This window comes from Danio aesculapii, chromosome 13 (assembly GCF_903798145.1).
Source record: "Danio aesculapii chromosome 13, fDanAes4.1, whole genome shotgun sequence".
In the NCBI taxonomy this organism is placed as follows: Eukaryota; Metazoa; Chordata; class Actinopteri; order Cypriniformes; family Danionidae; genus Danio; species Danio aesculapii.
In genome coordinates this window covers 48764202-48788201 of record NC_079447.1, presented here as the reverse complement: position 1 = coordinate 48788201, position 24000 = coordinate 48764202, and the positions used below count along the sequence as shown (strand labels likewise).

The following is a 24000-nucleotide window of genomic DNA, read 5'->3' as shown; positions in this document are numbered from 1 at the left end:
TGATGTACATGTGACTTTTCAGGCTTTTTATTTTTAATGAATTTGCAACAGTTAAAAAAAACAAAAAACATTTTTCACATTGTCATTATGGGGTATTGTGTGTAAAATTAAGGAAATAAATGAATTTAATCCATTTTGGAATAAGGCTGCAACATAAAAAATGTGGAAAAAGAAGCGCTAGGAGTACTTTCCGGATGCACTGTGTGTTCACATTATATTGAAACTCTGTTTATATTTTCCAATCAACTAACCACAGAGGTATGGGATCAGAAAAATATCAATCTGTGAACATTTTATAGATTTTAAGTACCTTTTTAAGGTTTCACAAAAATGTAGACTGAACCACATATTTTCCAATGATGCTAGTCCTTAAATAATACATTAATTTAGCATTTTTCTTGGAAACAAAACCACTGTTCTCATCTCTTGGGGCAAAATGAAATTCAAATATAGGTTATTAGCCGTTTCCTTTGTAGTGCAATCCACAAATCTCAGATGAACGTGCGGCTTTATCCCAATTGTTTAATTGATAGTACATCTTCTAATCTAAATGGGGAGCAAGAATCATTTGTTCTGTGCAGCCTGCATGTCTGCTCTGTTTCAAGCTCAATTATTCCCGTGTGAGAGACACTCGAGCTTTCTCTCGCCTGTAAGAAGAGGGGAAGATGTTATCCGCCGTCTTTCTCTAGTCTGAGGTGAAACCGAGTGAGGTAAAGGAGTCTATTCCTGAGGAGCATACTAACACAGAGCAGGAAACCTTTGTGATGAGCATTTAGATTGGCTCTCGTATTATACAACCATTTCACTGAGAGGATTGCAGTTAAACTGGTCTCAGCTAAGATCTGTGGCTAAGCATTTGGCATGATTTTGTGGAAACACTTCAGTCGTCCTCTGATTGGCTTAAATATAGAGGATTTCCATAAGTTGAATGTGCAGCAATTCTTAAACATGGAAACAACTCTGATAAAAAAACTGCGATGTTTATATTGATCACATTCAATTCAAGTTTATTTTTTAATAGCGCTTTTCACAATAATTATTGTTTCAAAGCAGCTTTACAAAAAGTACACATTAATGCAGAACAATCTAAATCTGAAAAGTTAAGGTTATTAGTTACAAACAACTAGAAAATTTGCATATTTCCATAGATTTTCAGCTTATAATTGAGTCTATTTATTTACTTGTGTAAATGTGTGTACATTTAAATTCATTCAGTTCATAAGTTCATTTCAGTAATAATATTGACTAATATGAAAGTGTTTATTTAATTTATTTACAATAAAGTTTGTAAAGTAATATTTTCTCTCTTTTAGTTGATATATTATATGAGAGACTTGCTTTGTTTACCAAATAAGAGGATCTAATTGGATTTTTACATGAAAAATAGCAGCCTGAACATACTAACAAACATCTCTGAAATAAAATACCACACTGGTTTAATCATGAACTTATTCAGGTGTACAATGACTCGTATATATTTAAATATATATTTATTTATTTTAATATAGTGCTTAAATATAACACAATATACAATATATAATTAGCCACAATATATTTAAAAATCACAATAATGTAATATAATAGTATCATAAGTTCATTTCAGTAATAATATTGACTAATATGAAAGTGTTCATTTGATTTATTTACAATGCAGTTTGTAAAGTAATATTTTCTCTCTTTTAGTTGATATATTACATGAGAGACTTGCTTTGTTTACCAAATAAGGTGTCTAATTGGATTTTTACATGAAAAATAGCAGCCTGAACATACTAACAAACATCTCTGAAAAAAAATACCACACTGGTTTAATCATGAACTTATTTAGGTGTACAATACCTCGTATATATTTAAATATATATTTATTTATTTTAATATAGTGCTTAAATATAACACAATATACAATATATAATTAGCCACAATATATTTAAAAATCACAATAATGTAATATAATAGTATCATAAGTTCATTTCAGTAATAATATTGACTAATATGAAAGTGTTCATTTGATTTATTTACAATGCAGTTTGTAAAGTAATATTTTCTCTCTTTTAGTTGATATATTACATGAGAGACTTGCTTTGTTTACCAAATAAGGTGTCTAATTGGATTTTTACATGAAAAATAGCAGCCTGAACATACTAACAAACATCTCTGAAAAAAAATACCACACTGGTTTAATCATGAACTTATTTAGGTGTACAATACCTCGTATATATTTAAATATATATTTATTTATTTTAATATAGTGCTTAAATATAACACAATATACAATATATAATTAGCCACAATATATTTAAAAATCACAATAATGTAATATAATAGTATCATAAGTTCATTTCAGTAATGATATTGACTAATATGAAAGTGTTCATTTATTTACAATGCAGTTTGTAAAGTAATATTTTCTCTCTTTTAGTAGTAATATTATATGAGAGACTTGCTTTGTTTACCAAATAAGAGGATCTAATTGGATTTGCATTGAAAACATTAAATAAAAGGAAAAAATTATAATTTTTTTCAATTTTATGCTCCCAAAATCATGCTGCATATAATAGCCAAAAAATGTCCACAGATTCTGTCTGACCCTACTTTAATTACTAATAACTTTAATTACTAATAACTTTTCAGTTAAAGCTATACCAAATTACATTAATGTGACAGACTGAAAACATCACAAAGCTTTTCAGATTTCAAATATATGTTAAATGTTAACTAAATCTGTTCTTTTGAACCTAAAAAAAATACAATTCTGTCAATAACATTAAAAGGGACACTTTCAAAAGTATTTTATGTTTGTGTCTCTATATATTGTACATGTTTGTTGTATTGCGTTTTATTCTTGATAGTTTTTTTATTTTTTGATGTAAAGCCGAACCAGGGATGAGGGCAGGAAATTAGCTTTATGCTATATGGCAAATGTACGTAACATCGGTTATCTTTGTATAACAATGTCAAGAGTTTTGTCCCTGTAAAATAAACAAGCAAATAAAAATAAATAAATAAATAAATTCCACAATAATAATATATTAATAATAATAATAATCATCATCATCAACATTTTTCACAAAATTATTAAGCATTTTTACAGGAAAAAGAAGATCTAGACAGCACTCTCAAGTGAATTTGTCATCTGAAACATGCAACGAAGCCGAGGCACATATCTTTTTATAAGCCTGGTCTGTTTTTGTTTGCTTATTTTAAGAAAATAAGACATATTAAATTAATGTGTCAGTAAAGACTGAAAACATCACAAAGCTTAGATTCAGATTTCATAGACATGTTCAGATTAATTCTGTTCTTTTGAACTTCATATAAAATTCTGCCAAGGGCATTACAAGTAACACATTTAAAAGTATTTCCACAATAAGATGATAACAATAATAATAATAATAAATATAATAATAGTAATAACAACAACCATTTTCCACAAAAATATTAATTTAACAGGAAAAAGAAAATGTAGACAGCACCCTCTAGTTGATTGTCATCTGAAATGTGCAATGAAACGTAGCTGGAGCAACATAATTTACACTTTGCAAAAAATAAGACATGTTATAGCCATGTTCAAATTAATTCTGCTCTTTTGAACTTCATATAAAATCCTGCCAAGGGCATTACAAGTAACACATTTAAAAGTATTTCCACAATATAATAACAATAGTGATGATGACGATAATAATAATAAAGAAGATGATAACAATAATAATAATAATAATAATAATAATAATAATAATAATAATAATAATAACAATAATAATAAATATAATAACAACCATTTTCCACAAAAATATTAAGCAATTTAACAGGAAAAAGAAAATGTAGACAGCACCCTCTAGTGGATTGTCATCTGAAATGTGCAATGAAACGTACCCGGAGCAACATATTTTACACTTTGCCAAAAATGAGACATGTTATAGACATGTTCAAATTAATTCTGCTCTTTTAAACTTTATGTAAAATTCTGTCCAGGACATAAAAAGTAACCCTTTTAAAAGTATGTCCACTATAATAAAATAATAATAATAATAATAATAAAATAATAAAAGTATTTCCACAAATATATGAAGCATTTTTACATGAAAAATAGCAGCCTGAACATACTAACAAACATCTCTGAAAAAAAGACCACACTCATTTCATCATGAACTTATTCAGGTGTACAATACCTCGTATATATTTAAATGTATATTTATTTATTTTAATATAGTGCTTAAATATAACACAATATACAATATATAATTAGCCACAATATATTTAAAAATCACAATAATATATAATATAATAGTATCATATCACAATTACTGTGATAATATCATATTGCTGGGGCTAACAGCTGACAATCAAACTGAGCATTAAAGAGACAGTTCACCTAAAAAGAGAATTCTGCCACTGTTGTGCTTGGATCTATATTTGCGCTCTGAAACACAGAATACATGGCAGTTTCTGAGATTTACAGTGCTGTACCTGCAGAGTAGATGGTGACTCTATCGATGCCTCTGTCCTCCGCCTGCAGCTGCTGAAGGAAAACACCCACCGTGTCGCTCAGAGGTTTAAGGGTGAACTGACAGCGCTCTCGTCGAGATGGCAGACGTACAGAAATCACCGGCAATCCGTTCTGATACACCACTGAAACATCTGCAGAAATACAACCCAGAAAAAAAATCATTAGTAAATAAAGGAAAAATATCAATACGGCATAATATAGTATTTAACATTAAAAGCGGATTAAAACCTGGAAATCAAAATATACAGAACAACACCCTTTCTTGTCTTTTTTGATCCACTACTAGCATCAAACTCTAGGAAAGCAAGATACTGCTGAGAGTGTGGGAAAGAGTGCATGGAAGGATGTCCAGCAGGGGGCAGTATTGTAATGACAGTAAAGGTTAACCAAAGCGCCCTGTTGATGGGCCTCACACTACTGCAGCATTATAACCGTCGTCCAGCCGGTAAACTTATGAATGCGAACACTTGAGCAAACAGGAAACCCTTCCCTGTAGAGTAAATAGTGAGATAAGAGTAAGTGCCATCCCTACTGTACATCGTCATTTACGTAACGTTACATTGGTCATTTATTTCACTGATTTGACAACCGTCAAACGTCATCTGGGAAACGGTTTGAATTTCCGGTTCGTGTTCACTAAATTCATATACTGCGCTGTTGAGTGTGTAAGTGCATAAGTACATAGTGTGCCATTTGGGACGCTGTGGCAGTTTACTGTCAGTATATCTCCTGCCTCTTCGAGCTGTCCCGACGATGGTAGGCTACAGTTCGGATCCAGAGCTCTACATTTGTCTCATTTATATAGTTCCTCATTACTGCAGCCCTTCGGTTTAATGAGTCTGAGGGGGACCGTGATGCACCGCAGCGAGGTCTGAAGTCTGGATAATACAAAATTGAGTAGTTTAAAGAGTCATTCTGAGCTCTTATGGTCATAGGTTGTACTCCTATTCCTCGCGTTTATATCAACTTAAGAGCCGAACGATGAAATAACCGACATAATTGTGACCTTAAAGGGACAGTTCACACACAAAAAAGGAAATTTACTCAAGGAAAATTGTTTCTAACCTTTAGGAAGGTCTTCATTCTGTTGAACACATGGAAGATGTTTTGACAATTGACTTCCATAATAGGAAAAACAAATAGTATGGAAGTCAATTGTTACCCGTTTCTAACATTTTTCAAAATGTCTTCTTTTGGGTTCAACAGAAGAAAGGTACTCAAACAGATTTATGATGAGTAAATGATGCAGAATTTTCAGTTTCAGGTGAACTAACCCTTCAATAACCCCATTTTATCATTAAAAGGATATGATTCCACTTATGGCCACATTTACACTGATTTCAGCACAAATTAAATGGTGTTTACTTTCTTATATACTACTACCTACAGTATTTTACCCATTTTAAAATCCAATGTACTTTGATTAACATTCTGACTTCAGAGACGAGTGACTAAAGGGACTGTTACTCACGATTTACTCTCTCAAGTGGTTTTAAACCTTTACGAGTTTCTTTTTTTCTGTTGAATACAAAAGAAGAGATCACAAAAAGTTGAAAACCTGTAACAATTGACTTCCAGTGTAGGAAAAACAAATACTATGGAAGTCGATGGTTACAGGTTTTTCAGCTATTTTCAAAACATCTTCTTTTGTGTTTAACAGAAGAAAGGTACTCAAACAGGTTTGTGATGAGTGAATGATGAGTAAATGATGACAGAATTTTCAGTTTTGAGTGAACCATCCCGTTAATAACCTCATTTTATCAGTTTAAAAGAATATGATTCCACCTGATTTCAGAGCTAAACAAATGACATTTACTTTCTTACATACTACTATCTATGGTACTTTACCTATTTTAAAATCGAATATACTTTTAAGTCACATTTTGACTTTAGAGATGAGTGATTAAATAACTTTAAAAAGATAGTTCACCCAAAAAATCAAGATTTACTCACTATTTACTCAACCGGTTTCAAGCTTTTTTTGTGTTTCTTTCTACTGTTGAACAAATTAGAAGATATTACGAAAAAAAAGCTGAAAACCTCTAACCATTGACGTCCAGTGTAGGAAAAACAAATACTATGGAAGTCAATGATTACAGGTTTTTTCAGCATTTTTCAAAATATCTTCTTTTGGGTTCCTCAAAAGAAAGGTATACTTAAACAGGTTTATGATGAGCGAATGCGTAAATGATGACTGAATTTTCAGTTTTGGGTGAACTATTCCTTTAATAACCCCGCTTTATCATTTAAAGAGATAAGATTCCACCTCGTGGCCACATTCACACTGATTTCAGCACAAATCAAATGCCATTTACTTTCTTACATACTACAACCTATAGCACTTTACCTATTTCAAAATCCAATGTTCTTTTAAATCACTTTTTGAGTTCAGAGATGAGTGATTAAATGACTTTAAAGGGATGGTTCACTCAAAAATAAAGATTTACTCACTATTTACTCTCCCTCAAGTGGTTTCAAACCTTTATGAGTTTCTTCTGTTGAACACAAAAAATATATATATTATAAAAAAAAACCTGTAACCATTGACTTCCATTGCATTTGTTTTTCTTACTATGGAAGTCAATGGTTACAGGTTTTCAGCATTTTTCTAAATATCTTCTTTTGCGTTTAACAGAAGAAACGTACTCACACGGGTTTGTGATGAGTGAACTATGCATAAATGACAGAACTTTCAGTTTTGAGTGAACCATCCCGTTAATAAACCCATTTGATAATTTTAAGGGATATGATTGCACCTCATGGCAACATTTATACAGATTTCAGAGCTAAACAAATGACATTTACTTTCTTACATACTACTATGTATGGTACTTTGCCTATTTTAAAATCTAATGTACTTTTAAATCACTTTTTGACTTCAGAGACGAGTGATTAAATGACTTTAAAGGGACAGTTCACTCAAAAATGAAGATTAACTCTATTTACTCTTCCTCAAGTGGTTTATCAGTTTCTTTCTTCTGTTGAACACAAAAGAAAATATTACAAAAAAAAAAGCTGAAAACCTGTAACCATTGACTTCCATAGTAAGACAAAACAAATGCAATGGAAGTCAATGCTTACAGGTTTTCAGCATTTTTCAAAATATCTTCTTTTGGGTTCAACAAAAGAAAGGTATACTTAAACAGGTTTATGATGAGCGAATGCGTAAATGATGACTGAATTTTCAGTTTTGGGTGAATTATTCCTTTAATAACCTTTCCTTTTATCATTTAAAGAGATAAGATTCCACCTCGTGGCCACATTTACACTGATTTCAGCACAAATCAAAAGCCTTTTACTTTCTTAAATACTACTATCTACAGCACTTAAAATCCAATGTACTTTTAAATCACTTTTTGAGTTTAGAGATGAGTGATTAAATGTCTTTAAAGGGATTGTTCACTCAAAAATAAAGATTTACTCACTATTTACTCTCCCTCAAGTGGTTTCAAACCTTTATCAGTTTCTTTCTTCTGTTGAACACAAAATATATATATATTATAAAAAACCTGTAACCATTGACTTCCATTGCATTTGTTTTTCTTACAATGGAAGTCAATGCTTACAGGTTTTCAGCATTTTTCTAAATATCTTCTTTTGCGTTTAACAGAAGAAACGTACTCACACGGGTTTGTGATGAGTGAACTATGCATAAATGATGACAGAATTTTCAGATTTGAGTGAACTATCCCGTTAATAACCCCATTTGATAATTTTAAGGGATATGATTCCACCTCATGACAACATTTATACTAATTTCAGAGCTAAACAAATGACATTTACTTTCTTACATACTACTATTTATGGTACTTTGCCTATTTTAAAATCTAATGTACCTTTAAATCACTTTTTGACTTTAGAGACGAGTGATTAAATGACTTTAAAGGGACAGTTCACTCAAAAATGAAGATTAACTCTATTTACTCTCCCTCAAGTGGTTTATCAGTTTCTTTCTTCTGTTGAACACAAAAGAAAATATTACAAAAAAAAAGCAGAAAACCTGTAACCATTGACTTCCATAGTAAGAAAAAACAAATGCTATGGAAGTCAATGGTTACAGGTTTTTTCAGCATTTTTCAAAATATCTTCTTTTGGGTTTAACAAAAGAAAGGTATACTTAAACAGGTTTATGATGAGCGAATGCGTAAATGATGACTGAATTTTCAGTTTTGGGTGAACTATTCCTTTAATAACCCCACTTTATCATTTAAAGAGATAAGATTCCACCTCGTGGCCACATTTACACTGATTTCAGCACAAATCAAATGCCTTTTACTTTCTTACATACTACTACCTACAGCACTTAAAATCCAATGTACTTTTAAATCACTTTTTGACTTCAGAGACGAGTGATTAAATGACTTTAAAGGGACAGTTCACTCAAAAATGAAGATTAACTCTATTTACTCTTCCTCATGTGGTTTATCAGTTTCTTTCTTCTGTTGAACACAAAAGAAAATATTACAAAAAAAGCAGAAAACATGTAACCATTGACTTCCATAGTAAGACAAAACAAATGCTATGGAAGTCCATGGTTACAGGCTTTCAGCATTTTTAAAAACATCTTCTTTAGTGTTCGACAGAAGAAAGACACTCATAATGGTTTGAAACAAGTAAAGGTGAGTAAATGATGACAGTATTTTCATTTTGGGCTGAACTATTGCTTTAATAATTTCTGTTAACATCCCAAAGTAATTTGATTCATTTTCTTTATACCTACCCACCCATGTATACCCTGTCTACAGAGCCAAGTTGCACCTATATTAATATACAATCTGAATATAAGATGATATTAATGAAAAAAAAACTATTGTAACATCAAAAAGTCCTCTGATTCACTTTCTTTATGCCTGCGTTTCTACAGACTTTAGAGCTGAACAATGACAAATGATGCAAGCAGAAGCCTTTTAGAAGTTATAAAAAGATGTTCAGAGATTTAAATGGTAACACTTTACTTGAAGGGATGTTCATAAGACTGTCATGAAACATTCATAAACATATATGAATGAGATTTTATGCATGACAACTGTCATTAAGTGTCAATGCAAGTTTTAAATCCAAAGGTGACATTGTTTGAGATGTCAAGTTGTCCTAACAAAGACATTCCACTGCTAAAAATGCATTTCTTAGATTTTTTTGTCTTGTTTCTTGTCCAAATATCTAAAAATTCTTAAATCAAGAAGCATTTTCTAGACAAGCCAAACACATGGTCTTCTTTTAAAAAATAAAGTGTCAAAATTAAGTGAATTTTTTTCCTTAAACAAGCAAAATAATCTGCCAATGTGATAAGAATAATAAATCTCACAAGGAAAAACAAGATTATTTTGCTTATTTTAAGCAAAATTCCCTTAATTTTGGCATATTATTTCTTAAAACAAGACAGCATAATTTTTGTGATATAATGTAATGTGTGTATTTATATAGTGCATTGTCATACACCCAAAGAGCTTACAATCCACCCCACCACCAGTGTGCAGCACCCGCTTGGATGATGCGACGGCAGCCACAGGACAACAGCACCAGTGTGCTCACCAGTGTGCTATTGGTCGAGTGGAGAGACGGTGATACAGACAATTCAGTGGATGGCCATGATTGGGAGGCCATGATGGTTAAGGGCCGATGGGGGGAATTTGGCCAGGACACTGGAGTATACCCGACTGGAGTTATACGTGAAATGCAATGAGAATTTTAAAGACCACAGAGAGTCAGGACCTCAGTTTAACGTCTTATCCGAAAGACAGAGGTATCAGGAGTGTTTCAAGACAACATAATGTGTCATAAATCTGTCATAAACATGATTGACAAGTAAAGTAAATAAATAAAGTGAAGCTCTATGTTTTCTACTAAGATGAAAACGTGAACTTGGAAAGAGGATAGTCATAAAAATAGAAATTGCTGTAACAGTTGTATCAGTACATTAAAAGTAGCACTCTACACAATCACAGTTATTTCTCATGAATGTTAAAGGGCACCTAGGTTAGCCCTTTTTTCATATTTAATATAAGTGTTTTGCGTCTCCAGAATGTGTCTGTAAAGTTTCAGCTCAAAACACCCATCAGATTTTTTATTATACCTTTTATTAAATTCCTATTTATACATTTTTGTACTGGGTGGCGGTTTTGGTGTACTGCTCCTGTAAGGCTAGTCCTCCCCGCCCACCTTTCTGCGTACCTTAATCTCCCCCCTCGGCTGCGTCAGACAACAGTCAGACTTAAAGGAAGCAGATCTCATGTAGCGTGTGTGAGAAATACTACAGTAAGAACTTTACCAAGGAGTATTTATTGTGCAGTTGCATCGCAGTTCACGTGCGCACACGCACACACAGATACACGCGCGCACACACACACACACACACACACACACACACACACACACAGATAGAGCGCCCGTTTAGCTTTGCACTCTTTTTGCACACAAATGTGACAGGATACACGTTATTATCCACTGCTGTATGGATATCTGTTATGTTAATGTACAAAATAAACCTGATTTAACGTCCACAAATCGGGATTGAAGCGTCTTCCTTTATAATTGTTCTGACACACGGCTGTGCTGATGAAGTAAAGCGAAGCTGTAATTCATTACACACATGCTCTGTTTTAAAACAGTTTAAACATGTGAAACTTACTCGATCACATTTGTTGATGATTGATGATCCTAGCGAACTGAACAGGCCTTTTATTCCCGGTTGCTTTGCGCTCGTCCTCTCTTGTTGATATGATTATACACGTGACTACCGGACATGTTAATACAAGCAGCTGTCAATTCGGTGAGCGGGGGGACTGCACTCCTATGTAAAGTTGCGGTCGATTTGAAAACCGCTCCAATTGGTCCACCGTTTTTATGTTGCTAAATTGAAAAAAAAGAACTGGGTGTGCTTATATCACCCCAATATGATGATCTATACACCATACATGCACATATGTCTGTCCAAACAGCTTGAAAAGTAGATTTTTCACCATAGGTGCCCTTTAAAGCAAATAAATAACTTCTATTTAATAATTAAATCTTCATTTGCTTCATAATAATAACAAAATGATTACTGAAATGTTTTTTTTTTTCAGGTAAGCTCAAACAATGTCATAATTCATGCAGCACAAACAATTAAATACATTGTTAATAATTAACTCTATTGCCTGAAATGCATTTTAAAAGGACTGATTATATTGGTCAAGCTGTGTTCATTTGTATTAATTCAGAAAACCCAGAAATCTAAAAGATAAAAAGGAAATAGTTCAAATTTGCATTATTTATTATTACAATTCAATTAAACCATTAAAAGTGAAACTGAATCCGAATTAAAAGAGAGAATAAAGCAGACTCCAGGGTCCCATTTCATTCAGGATAGCTTTCAGGCAAACTAAACTGAACACTGGAAGTCTGATTCATTTTAGATAACTGGTTGATTCAGATGGTTCATTTTAATGATCCCTCAATATATTGTCAGTTTTATTACCAGTGTGTGTTGCCTAACTGAGATAATGCAGCTCTGGTTTTAGTAGTTATACAATTAAAAAGACACATCTCACTTATATTGTGTGAATTGGACAATTTCTTGGAAAGTAATTCGATGAGTGATTTATATATGGTAATCAAAATGTCCTTCTCAACAATAAAACTGAGCAGTTTTAATATTGAGGACATTTATATAAATCACTCATAGAATCAGTCCTTACTTTTAATACTGTTGTCTGGTTCAACTCACTCTCTGTTAAAAGCAAAAAGAAACTTAAAGTACAAATGAAATCCAAACTAAACATATTGAGTTTGTTAGCTCACAATGCTAACAAAGTTTGCTAATAAACTGCGTTGCGGTGAACAATTCATCTGTGCATGTCATTAAGAAAAACTAAATAGTTTGCCCCTGCAATCTTTAAATGAAATCTGAAAATGCCCTTCATTTTTGTTTTCAGTTAAATTCTCAAATTATGTGATTTTGAGGTATTGGGCGTGGCTAACATACTTAACCACGCCCCTCCAACTGTCAGTTTTGACAACAAACAGAAGTAGTGAGGAGGAGGAGGAGTCTGTTAGGTTGTTAGGTTCTCCTGAAACCTTTTCCCTATCTTTCCGACTGAAATGCCTACTTTATTACATCCAATCAGCTCGCAGTAGAAAAAAAAAACAAGTCACACCCACTGTTTTCTCATTTAATATTTCATTTCTTTAGGAACTGCATCATAATATAAATAAATAAATGGTCGCAGCTTTCGGTTCATGTGGACTTTAAAGGGTAATAAATATAGAAGGTAAAATATTTGGTGAGAGACAAACATCTATTAGAGATTTATTTATTGCAGAGACAAAAAGGAAAGCCTCGATTATTGTGAAATTGTATTCTTTTCAGTATAAAAGTCTTTTCTGTATAATTTTTTTGGTAGAAAATTCCATTAGCGAAAAAGTATGGGAAGACATTTATTCCCACTGCTATTGAAAAATCACATTTTGTAAGCTGTTTGGACAGAACGGTGTGTAGTATAGTGTGTCCACAGTCATATTGGGGTGATATAAGAACAATAAGTCTCTTTTTTTTTAATTTCCTGACATTAAAATAGGATCCAAATCCCTCCTATTTTGAGGCCCACCGCAACTTGACGTAGGAGTGCGGTTTTCCCGCCCACCAAATTGATTGACAGCTGCATATTAACATGTCTCCATAGTAACGCGTATAATCACATCAACAAGACAGGACGTGCGCAAAGCAACCGGGATTAAAGGATCTGTTCAGCTCTCTGTGATCATCAATCATCATCAAATGTGATCAAGAATGAGTTTCACAAGTTTAAAATGTGTTTAAATGAGTGTATGTTTGTAATGAATTACAGCGATCTCACCGTTTTCATTTTATCAGCACAGCTGCATGTCAGTACAATTATAAAAGACGACGATTCAATCCCGGTTCGTAGAGGTTAAATCAGGTTTATTTTGTACATTAACATAACAGATATCCATACAGCAGTGGATAATAACATGTATCCTGTCACATTTGCGGTGCAAAAACAGTGCAAAGTTAAACACGGGCACTGTGTGTGTGACATCATGTGTAACTCATTGAAAGGCTTGGAATTAACTCCACAACAAATACATCTAATAATTATTGGGAAAGTTCTTTCTCTAGTATTTCTCACAAACGATACATAAGATCTGCTTCCTTCATGTCTGTCACTGTGCTGTTTATCTGACGCAGCCGAGGCGGAGATTGAGCCACACTCTGAAAGACACGTGGGAAAGGTGGGCGGGGAGAACTAGCATTAAAGGCACAGGCAACCAAAATAGCTACAATGTGTTCAGAGCAGAAAGTCCCAATGTTCTGAAAGGTATAATAAATAATCTGATGAGTGTTTTGAGCTGAAACTTCACAGACACATTCTGGAGACACAAAAGACTTCTTGAAGAATTTTGAAAAAGGGGTAAAATAGGTGCCCTTTAAAATGACATTTGTGGTTCTGAATGTATTTGTGCTTGTGTTATTTATTGTAGAAAAATTGCAGAATACAAAAAACAAAACATAAGTTTATATTTTTGTAAAGTGGCTCATAGTTGGTAGATTAGTTACCTTCCAGTGAAGTATTTACAGTTGAAGTCTGAATGATTAGGATTAATTGTTTTCTTTTTCAAATATTTCCCAAATAATGTTTAACAGAGCAAGGAATTTTTCACAGTATTTCCTATAATATTTTTTCTTCTGGAGAAAGTCTTATTTGTTTTATTTCGGCTAGAATAAAAGCAGTTTTTAATTTTTATGAACCATTTTAAGGTCAATATGATTAGTCCCATTAAGTGATATTTTTCTTTTTATAGTCTACAGAACAAACCATCGTTATACAATGCCTTGCCTAATTACCCTGCCTAATTAACCTAGTTAAGCCTTTTAGTTGCAATTTAAGCTGAATACTAGTATCTTGAAAAATATCTAGTAAAATAGTATGTAAGGCAAGGCAAGTTTATTTCTATAGCACATTTCATACACAGTGGCAATTCAAAGTGCTTTACATAAACAGAAATAAAGGAAACAAGTATAAGAAAAATAAAAACAAATAATAAAAATGGTTAAAAAATAAAATAAATAAGCATAAAAACAGATAAAATGTGTTATAAAAGAATGAAAAAGAAGAGAAAAACATAATAGTGTGATCTGTGGGACGTAGCACAGTGCTCATTCAGTAAAGGCACAGCTAAACAGATGTGTTTTCAGTCTTGATTTGAATGTGCCTAATGTTGGAGCACAAGTGACCATTTCTGGAAGCTGATTCCAGCAGCGATGGGCGTAGTAGCTGAAAGCCGATTCACCCTGCTTTGACTAAACTCTTGGAATTTCTAATTTATATGATCCTAATGATCTGAGTGATCTGTTAGGTTTGTATTCAGTCAGCATATCTGTAATATATTGAGGTCCTAGGCCATTTAGTGATTTATAGACCAGTAGTAATACTTTAAAATCTATTCTGAATGTAACTGGGAGCCAGTGTGAAGACCTGAGGACAGGTGTGATGTGCTTTGATTTCCTGGTTCTGGTCAGAATTCTGTCCACAGCATTGTGGATGAGCTGTAACTGTCTGACTGTCTTTTTGGTAAGGCCAGTGAGAAGGCCGTTACAGTAATCCACCCTGGTGCTGATAAAAGCATGAACAAGTCCTCACTGGAAACAAAGCATCTAATTCTTGCAATGTTTTTAAGATGATAGTATGCTGATTTACTAACTGCTTTGACATGACTATTGAAACTCAGATCTGACTCCAGAGTCACACCAAGATTCTTGACCTTATTTTTTGTTGTTTGACCCTTAGAGCCAAGGTACGCATTCACCTTGAGAACCTCATCTCTGTTCCCAAACGCAATCACTTCAGTTTTCTCTTTGTTTCACTGAAGAAAGTTTTGGCACATCCGATTGTTAATTTCATCAGTGCATTGGCAGAGGGTGTCAATGGGGCTGTAGTCATTAGGCAGTAAGGCTAGGTAGATCTGAGTGTCATCAGCATAGCTGTGGTAGGAGATTTGGTTTTTTGTACTGTCATCATGCCAAAGATAAAACAATCGTTCTATTAAACAGAAAAATATAAAGGAGGGCTAATGATTCTGACTTCAACTGTGTGTGTCAGTAAGCCAGCTACTAAAAACAGTACATCACAGACAGCATTCAGGGTTTGTTGTTTCTGCTGCAGTGTGTCATGATCCAGCTGTTGTAAAGGATCTGCTATTAAAACCCATGGTAAAGTAAATCACTCTCTCTCTCTCTCTCTTTCTTTCTCTCTCTGAGATGACAGACTGCATTCATGCTCCTCTCGGTGTCTCCACCTCTCCTGACCTTCCGGGTATAATTTGTCTACGTGTCACAGAGATTCATTGCTCTCTTCACACAGACTGACCCCCATCCACCATCTAGTCACAGCTACTATACTGCATTATAAATGGTAGATGTGACAACAACAAAACTGCATTTCCCACAATCTCTTGCAAGCAATGCCTTGGAGCTATGCTGAGTTTGCCTTAAAGGTCAAAAATTGAAGAGAGGGCGGGACATAGTGTAGCTCCTCCCCTTTTTAAAAAACAGTAATTGGGTTTTGTGTTTATTACAGCTCTGCCAGGGAGTGGTTGAGCTCAAGTGCATCTAATGAAAAGCAAATGAGATGGGGGCGGGGCAGATACTAGAGAGCATTTGATTGGTCAAGATTTGATGAGATACTGAAGTATGAGGTGACAAATAAAATCGTTGATCGATTTAGGCGTCAAACTGCAATCTTTACATGTTTATTTCAGTTTTATATCTTTTAAACGCAAATTTTGTCACTGTTTTGGAGCACATTAACTAATAGTTATTCTTAAAACTTAAAACAGACTGAAACTAACATCTAAAAATGTTTATTCTAATTTCATGGGACCTTTAATTGCAATTATTAGAAGATGCACCTATTTTTGAATGCTCATAAATGGTCAAAGGGTGCTTTTAGTTTTTCTTTTCCCCACGTTTTGAATGTAAGTCAGTTAGCTTGTGTATGTTTGAGCATAAAACAGCCACAGCCATATCATCCTGCAGCCCAAGACCGGTTACTCATTGAAGCTAAGCAGGGCTGAGCCTGGTCAGTATCTGGATGGGAGACCACAAGGGAAAGCTGGGTTGCTGTTGGAAGTGTTAGTGAGGCCAGCAGGGGGAGCTCAACCTGCGGTCTGTATGGGTCCTAACACCCCAGTAAAGTAATGGAAGAAAAATTCCATGGCCCTTCTCATTAAGAGTAACCCCTGGTGTCCTGGCCAAATTCCCTCTCGGTCCTTAACCATCATGGCCTTCCAATCATCTTCATCCACCGAATTGGCTCTATCTTCGTCTCTTCACTCCCTCCCCCCGAATCATGCTAATCCATGTTGGAATCATGTTAACAACATGCTAATTTTCGAAGGAATTTTTTAACTGAAAGTGTTCGTATTTAACTTAAAGTTTTAAAATCTGACACATGTATTCATTTAAATGTGCATTGCATGCATTCCAGAAACCGCTAATGTCACACAATTACCAATTTAGCTTTGATTATATATTTAAAAAATGAACACTGATAGTAAATATTAGGGTAAAATTAACCTCATTCACTGGCTTGTTTACAAGTACAAACATACCGAGCAAAGTATTTTATGATCAGTTTGATAAAATAATCAAGCACTTCTGAGTCTGACTGCCGACATTATGTAAAGATAAAACCTGTTTAGCAAACGTTTATAGAGACTGGTGTTGAAAAAAAAGCTAATTATCTCTTTCTATAAAGAACTGTACACCTGCAGAACAACAGCATACTGAAGCATCTCTGCAGTTCGGTTGCTAGGTTTCATTGTTGACGAAATTAAATCCAGTTTTGCAGTTTTTCTTTAATCATCTTCTGAGAATATGTTACAGTGGAATAGGAACTGCACTGTAAAAAAGGCAGGGTTCCATACAATTCCTTCATGTTGTCCCAACACAAATCGATTAAGTTAACTTAATTGTTTTTACAAATTTAAGTGGATTGAACATAAAACAATTAAGTTGAATAAAAAAAAAAAAACTGTTGATCTGTGGAAAAGTAGAAAAAAAAAAATCAAGAATTGTGTTGATTCAGATCAGTTTCAAAAAGTAGTTTGAACAAGCAGACAAAAGAAACACTATTAAAGTATTACTAATAACTAATTATTATTACTAATAACCAGTGGTGGAAAGAGTACTGAAAAATCTTTCCTAAAAATTACTTTCCTAAAAATGTAGTGCGAGTAAAAGTATCTGTTGTAAATATTACTCAGAGTATGAGTAAAAAGACCTTTCAAAAGAGTAGTGAGTAGGGAGTATTACACTGTGAAAAGCTGATACATTTAATTTGTGAATGTGTGTAAACGTAACATTCTGTAGTCCATTTAGTTATTGCCCAGCAGGCACACAACTCTAGACGTTAATATTAGGTTAGATTTAGGTTGTGATGTCAGGTGACCAAAATTCAATGTCTAGCCAGTGTCTACGGACAACGTTATTTTGATGTCCAATAACGACATCAAATGATGTTGATATTTGGTTGATTTTAGGTTGTGTTGGAAAGTGACCAAAATCCAATGTTGAGCCAACATCTTAAACCAGTGTCATATTGATTAGATAAGATTAGATTCAACTTTATTGTCATTACACATGTACAAGTACAAGGCAACAAAATGCAGTTTCGGTCTAACCAGCAGTGCAATAGCAGCAAGTGCAGGATACAGGTATAAGTTATAAAGTGCAGTTATAAAAAAACTATGGTAATATTTACAGATGGATGTACTATGAACATTATATACAGGTGTATTAGCTATGAACGTCAAATACTGACATTTATTCATCAGGTATGGCAACCAAAATCGAATATCAGATAGACATCACAGTGGTAACGTCCACACAATGTCAAGCTGTAGATCAATAGACGTTGATTTTAAGTTGGACGTTGGGCATTGACGTCGGCCTGATGTTGGGTTCTGACATCAACCTGATTTTATTTTTCCAAACAAAATGCTACATCCCCACATTGTTGAGGTACAATTGTACAATTGTCCCCATGATGTTGAGGTCAATTTGATGTCATGTTGATGTCTTATGCCTGCTGGTTGTTTAAGGCCATTTGGGTCAACATGAAGTAAAGTAAACAGCCGTCATCTTTTCATCAGTGACAGGCATCTAAACAGTCTCTGGGTCAATGCGTGTAAAGATTCTGGACATCTTCTTGGACAGTTCTAATGCTTCCAAACAGTTTGCTGCAATTATAAATCGCCCATGTCTTGAGGTAGTTCATTGTGATGCAGTTTACCTTCTGTGTGTGATTTGATTGGACAGGAATCACAGGACTGATTTATCTAATCCCCATAGACAGGAAATGAGTAGTGACTACAGGTTGAAGGGAAGTAGTGGAGTAAAAGTACCAATAGTGCACTAAAAATTGACTTAAGGGAAAGTAAAAGTACACTTTTTTTTAAAACTACTTAGTAAATTACAATTCCTGAGAGAAACTACCCAATTACAGTAGCTTGAGTATTTGTAATTTGTTACTTTACACCACTGCTAATAACTATAATTAGGCCACTATTAAAGTACTATAAACTAACATTATCACATAAATGACAGTCAGTTAATATAAAAACCAAGACTAAATTACATTTGATTACACAAACAGCTGCTATATTTAAAGTATACTATATTCACGATCTTAATGACGTCTTCTCTTCAGGATTTTCAAATATTTACTTCAAATCCAATAGTATTTGTTGTGTAAATGTTCAAGCTGGTTGGTTTGGTTCAAGGCTTTGAACTCTATATTAATATAATTCTCTGAGACGCCTTCGGAGGAAACGCAAAGTAATACATGTTTCTGAAGTCCATAAGTAGGCGGTCACAGCAAAGGTCTAGTTTGTAAACCATTCCAGTGATGCAAAAACCTGGCAGGTATTTGCATGTGTTCAAATAAACAAATCATGAACACGAAGACTCACCTTCTGTAGCAGCAGGTGAACACAGTAGTCTTTGACCCTGCCATGAGGGGGAGCCCTTCCAGCCCTATAATAAAACAGAAGCATACTGTAGGTCATTTGATATTCAATTGTATTAAGGAGTCATGAAACAGCCCCTCTTTCAGTTCAGAATAAAAAAAAGCCACATATATGGGTGCGCAAAGCTGTGAGGAGAATGTAGGGTAGTGTGTGTGACGGAGCAAAAGCAGGAGAGAAAGAGGAGACCAGCAACGGCCATCTGTTAGTGGCCAATGCTGACTCTCTCTAAAAAACAGCTTAAACCAGCCTAGGCTGGTTGGCTGGTTTTAGCTGGTCAACTAGGCTGGTTTTAGAGGGGTTTTGGCCACTTTGATAAAAAAAAAAAGCTAGCTATATTAGCTTTGATGGGAAAAGGCTAGCTTTGTTAACTTTGATGGAAAAAGGCTAGCTATGTTAACTTTGATGGAAAAAGGCTAGCTATGTTAGCTTTGATGAAAAAAAAGCTAGCTATGTTAGCTTTGATATAAAAAGCTAGCTATGTTAGTTTTGATAAAAAAATAGGTATGTTAGCTTTGATGAAAAAAAAAGCTAGCTATGTTAGCTTTGATATAAAAAAGCTAGCTATGTTAGTTTTGATGGGAAAAGGCTAGCTTTGTTAACTTTGATGAAAAAAGGCTAGCTATGTTAACTTTGATGGAAAAAGGCTAGCTATGTTAACTTTGATGGAAAAAGGCTAGCTATGTTAGCTTTGATGAAAAAAAAGCTAGCTATGTTAGCTTTGATATAAAAAGCTAGCTATGTTAGTTTTGATAAAAATAGGTATGTTAACTTTGATGAAAAAAGGCTAGCTATGTTAGCTTTGATGAAAAAAAAGCTAGCTATGTTAGCTTTGATATAAAAAGCTAGCTATGTTAGTTTTGATTAAAAAAAATAGGTATGTTAACTTTGATGAAAAAAGGCTAGCTATGTTAGCTTTGATGAAAAAAAAGCTAGCTATGTTAGCTTTGATATAAAAAGCTAGCTATGTTAGTTTTGATTAAAAAAAATAGGTATGTTAACTTTGATGAAAAAAGGCTAGCTATGTTAGCTTTGATGAAAAAAAAGCTAGCTATGTTAGCTTTGATATAAAAAGCTAGCTATGTTAGTTTTGATAAAAAAATAGGTATGTTAACTTTGATGAAAAAAAGGCTAGCTATGTTAGCTTTGATATAAAAAGCTAGCTATGTTAGTTTTGATGGGAAAAGGCTAGCTATGTTAACTTTGATGGAAAAAGGCTAGCTATGTTAGCTTTGATGAAAAAAAAGCTAGCTATGTTAGCTTTGATATAAAAAGCTAGCTATGTTAGTTTTGATAAAAAATAGGTATGTTAACTTTGATGAAAAAAGGCTAGCTATGTTAGCTTTGATGAAAAAAAAGCTAGCTATGTTAGCTTTGATATAAAAAGCTAGCTATGTTAGCTTTGATATAAAAAGCTAGCTATGTTAGTTTTGATAAAAAAAATAGGTATGTTAACTTTGATGAAAAAAGGCTAGCTATGTTAGCTTTGATGAAAAAAAAGCTAGCTATGTTAGCTTTGATAAAAAAAGCTAGCTATGTTAGTTTTGATAAAAAATAGCTATGTTAGCTTTGATAAAAAAAGCTAGCTATGTTAGTTTTGATATAAAAAAGCTAGCTATGTTAGTTTTGATGGGAAAAGGCTAGCTATGTTAACTTTGATGAAAAAAGGCTAGCTATGTTAGCTTTGATGAAAAAAAAGCTAGCTATGTTAGCTTTGATAAAAAAAGCTAGCTATGTTAGTTTTGATAAAAAATAGCTATGTTAGCTTTGATAAAAAAAGCTAGCTATGTTAGTTTTGATATAAAAAAGCTAGCTATGTTAGTTTTGATAAAAAATAGCTATGTTAGCTTTGATGGAAAAAAACAAAAAGCTCAAACTTCGTCAGTTATTCCCTACATTTAAAGCTAACAGATGCTAACGTTGTCTTAATTGATGTACAACACGCACAAATCTGTTGAAATATGCTGAAAATTGAGTTCAGAGGTTCCATGATTCTTTCAGCAGGACAGCAACACAAACAGACTTGACTGTGCAAGCGAAATGTTTAAATAGTTGTGGCATTCCCCATTTGTTCAGGCTTGTCTGACAGCAAAATAGGAGTACTGTGCTGAGATCGCAGATGAAAACACACACTCTCTGTGAAGGCAAGAACCACTGAATCATGACAATGTGAAGCTATTAACTAAGTATTTTGTGTATTTATTTTTGACACAGACTAGGAATAGATCCAATAATGGACAAGGGTGACTTGGGTTCATACTCCAGAATAAGGTAAACAACAATAGTCAAAACAACAGGGAATAGTTCACTCAGAAATACTGTTTATTCTCTTTCATGTCATTATAAACCTGTATGATTTACTGTAATGGGATTTAATTGGCGACTGAGGTTGTAAGTCTTTAAAATGACAAATAAAAAGCACTCTAATCGGGGTCCATGTGGTGTTAACATCACACTGACATCATAGCATTGTGTAATAAACTGATTCAGCAAGTCATTATTTACTGCCGTTTCAACACCTTTGCTCTTGGAGGAGAATTCATGGAAGATGTCATGATGTAATTAAATCAACAGATCCAGTTCAACAAACTGGTCTAAACTGGGTTTTCGAGTGCTAGATTGTATTGCAAAGAGTTTTCAGTAACTTCTTGTTTTGTTTTCCATTTTGCTCCACTAAAGTAGGGCTACATGATAGTTCAAAATGGAACAGAAATTGCGATTCTGCAACTGTCATGCACATCTCGTCAATAAAAACACGGTTCTGTGATCAACAATAAATCTCGTACAAAAGCCAGAGGGCGCTATAATGGAGAAACTGCAAATATGTCAAAAGAAGAGATGGAAAAAAATCAAACTGCTTTTATTTATTTAACATGACTAATGAACACTAAATTATGAAATCAGAAGCTGAAGGATTCTTGTTCTCGATTGAAGTTATGATGGGAGTTTTGAGTAAACCCATGTTAGTAAATGTTGTATTTTTGCATACTTTGAGATGAGAAGCCATGCAAACAACTGTCGATTTGCAGAACGATTATCTTCGATTTCAGAATTTTCTATTTCTTCCCTCTTAGTAAACTACGACTCTGTGTAGTAAACGTTGCTCTATCTGAAAGCACATACTGGAGATTTACCACTGATTACAGTGCCAGATTTTCTGACAAAATTCACATGAAAAATCACCTCTGAGTAATTTTGAAGCCTTTCACTAACGTCATGGCCACACAATTCCAACAGTGACTGCAACTTCATGTCACTTTCAGGGTTTCGGCAGGTTTCACCAAGTTAAATTTAAGACTTTAAGACATTTTAAGACCATTATGATCGAAATTTTAGACTTATACAGGGCTAAATGTTAAGGATTTTTTTTTTTAATATCCACAGTTAGAAAAGATTTTCACTTGCCCTATCAAAAAATGGTAAAAATTTAATACTACAATAATAATAATTTTGTTTGAATATGTTTTTAATTAATATTCAAATATATCCATTTTCAAACCCTATAACCCTAACCAAGAATAGAACAAAACAGCTGTCAATCACTTCAGTCTACAATAATATTAATAATAATAATAATAATAATAATAATTTAATAATACAAAATATAGCTTAGGTCAGTATCCTCAGCAGTAATGTTACAGTAAGGAATGTAATTAAATGCTATTTTTAAATTAAAAGTTAAAGTTTATTGAGATTGTATGGGTGTTAATGGCAAGATTGGGTAGCTATAGATGAACAAAGAAAAGTTAAGACCTGTTAAAAAAAATAATAATAATAATAAAAAAAAATTATAAAGATGTAAGACCTACAACACATCATTTCAGTAGATTTAAGACTTTAAGGCCTAAAATTTAGCTTTTAAAATTTAAGACTTTTTAGGACCCCGTGGACCCCTGACTTTGAATATATATGTTTGCATATTATTCAACAACAATATAAAGCCCAAACACATGGACAGTAAAGGTCTTTTTTTTTTATTCAAGGCTGATAAATTTGTCTGATGTGTATTTATTAATCCATTGCAAAATAATTCACAAATACAAAATGGAGTCTTGGAGTAGTGAAGATGATTTTGTTGTCCTCCTGCTTAAAGGAAAAACAAAGTGGAAATATTGGGTCCATCCCATCATTAGATTGGGGAGACTTCCTCATCAAAGAGCTGCAGGATTATCCCGACCCAATTAAAGTTTCCTTCAGGTCGTCTGTGGCTCAGTTTGATACTTTGCTAGAGATACTGGAACCACATATTAAAAAGACCACCAATTCCGTAAACCAATAGATCCTGAACAGAGACTGGCAGTTTGCCTAAGGTGGATTCGTTTCTTTGACGCCATTTTAGATTTTGCCTTTCAATGGTACGGTGGCCCTGAAGTGTCAAAACACCTTTTCAGATCCAAAAAATTGAACTAAAATGATATATTTTTAATGTCTGACGGACGTTTCGGAGGCAGCTCGTCAATACGATTGACATG

At 33.6% G+C, this 24000-nt stretch overlaps 1 protein-coding gene across 1 annotated transcript in view; it reads right to left on the bottom strand.

Moving 5' to 3' along the window:
• mcu (mitochondrial calcium uniporter) overlaps positions 1-24000 on the bottom strand; it is a 147674-nt gene that overhangs the window by 10239 nt on the left and 113435 nt on the right. The window contains exons 3-4 of the mRNA XM_056471015.1: positions 19475-19538; positions 4465-4635 (exon numbers count right to left, since the gene is read on the bottom strand). Of these exons, the coding sequence (XP_056326990.1) occupies positions 4465-4635; positions 19475-19538 (235 nt within the window). The remainder of the gene's footprint in view (positions 1-4464; positions 4636-19474; positions 19539-24000) is intronic.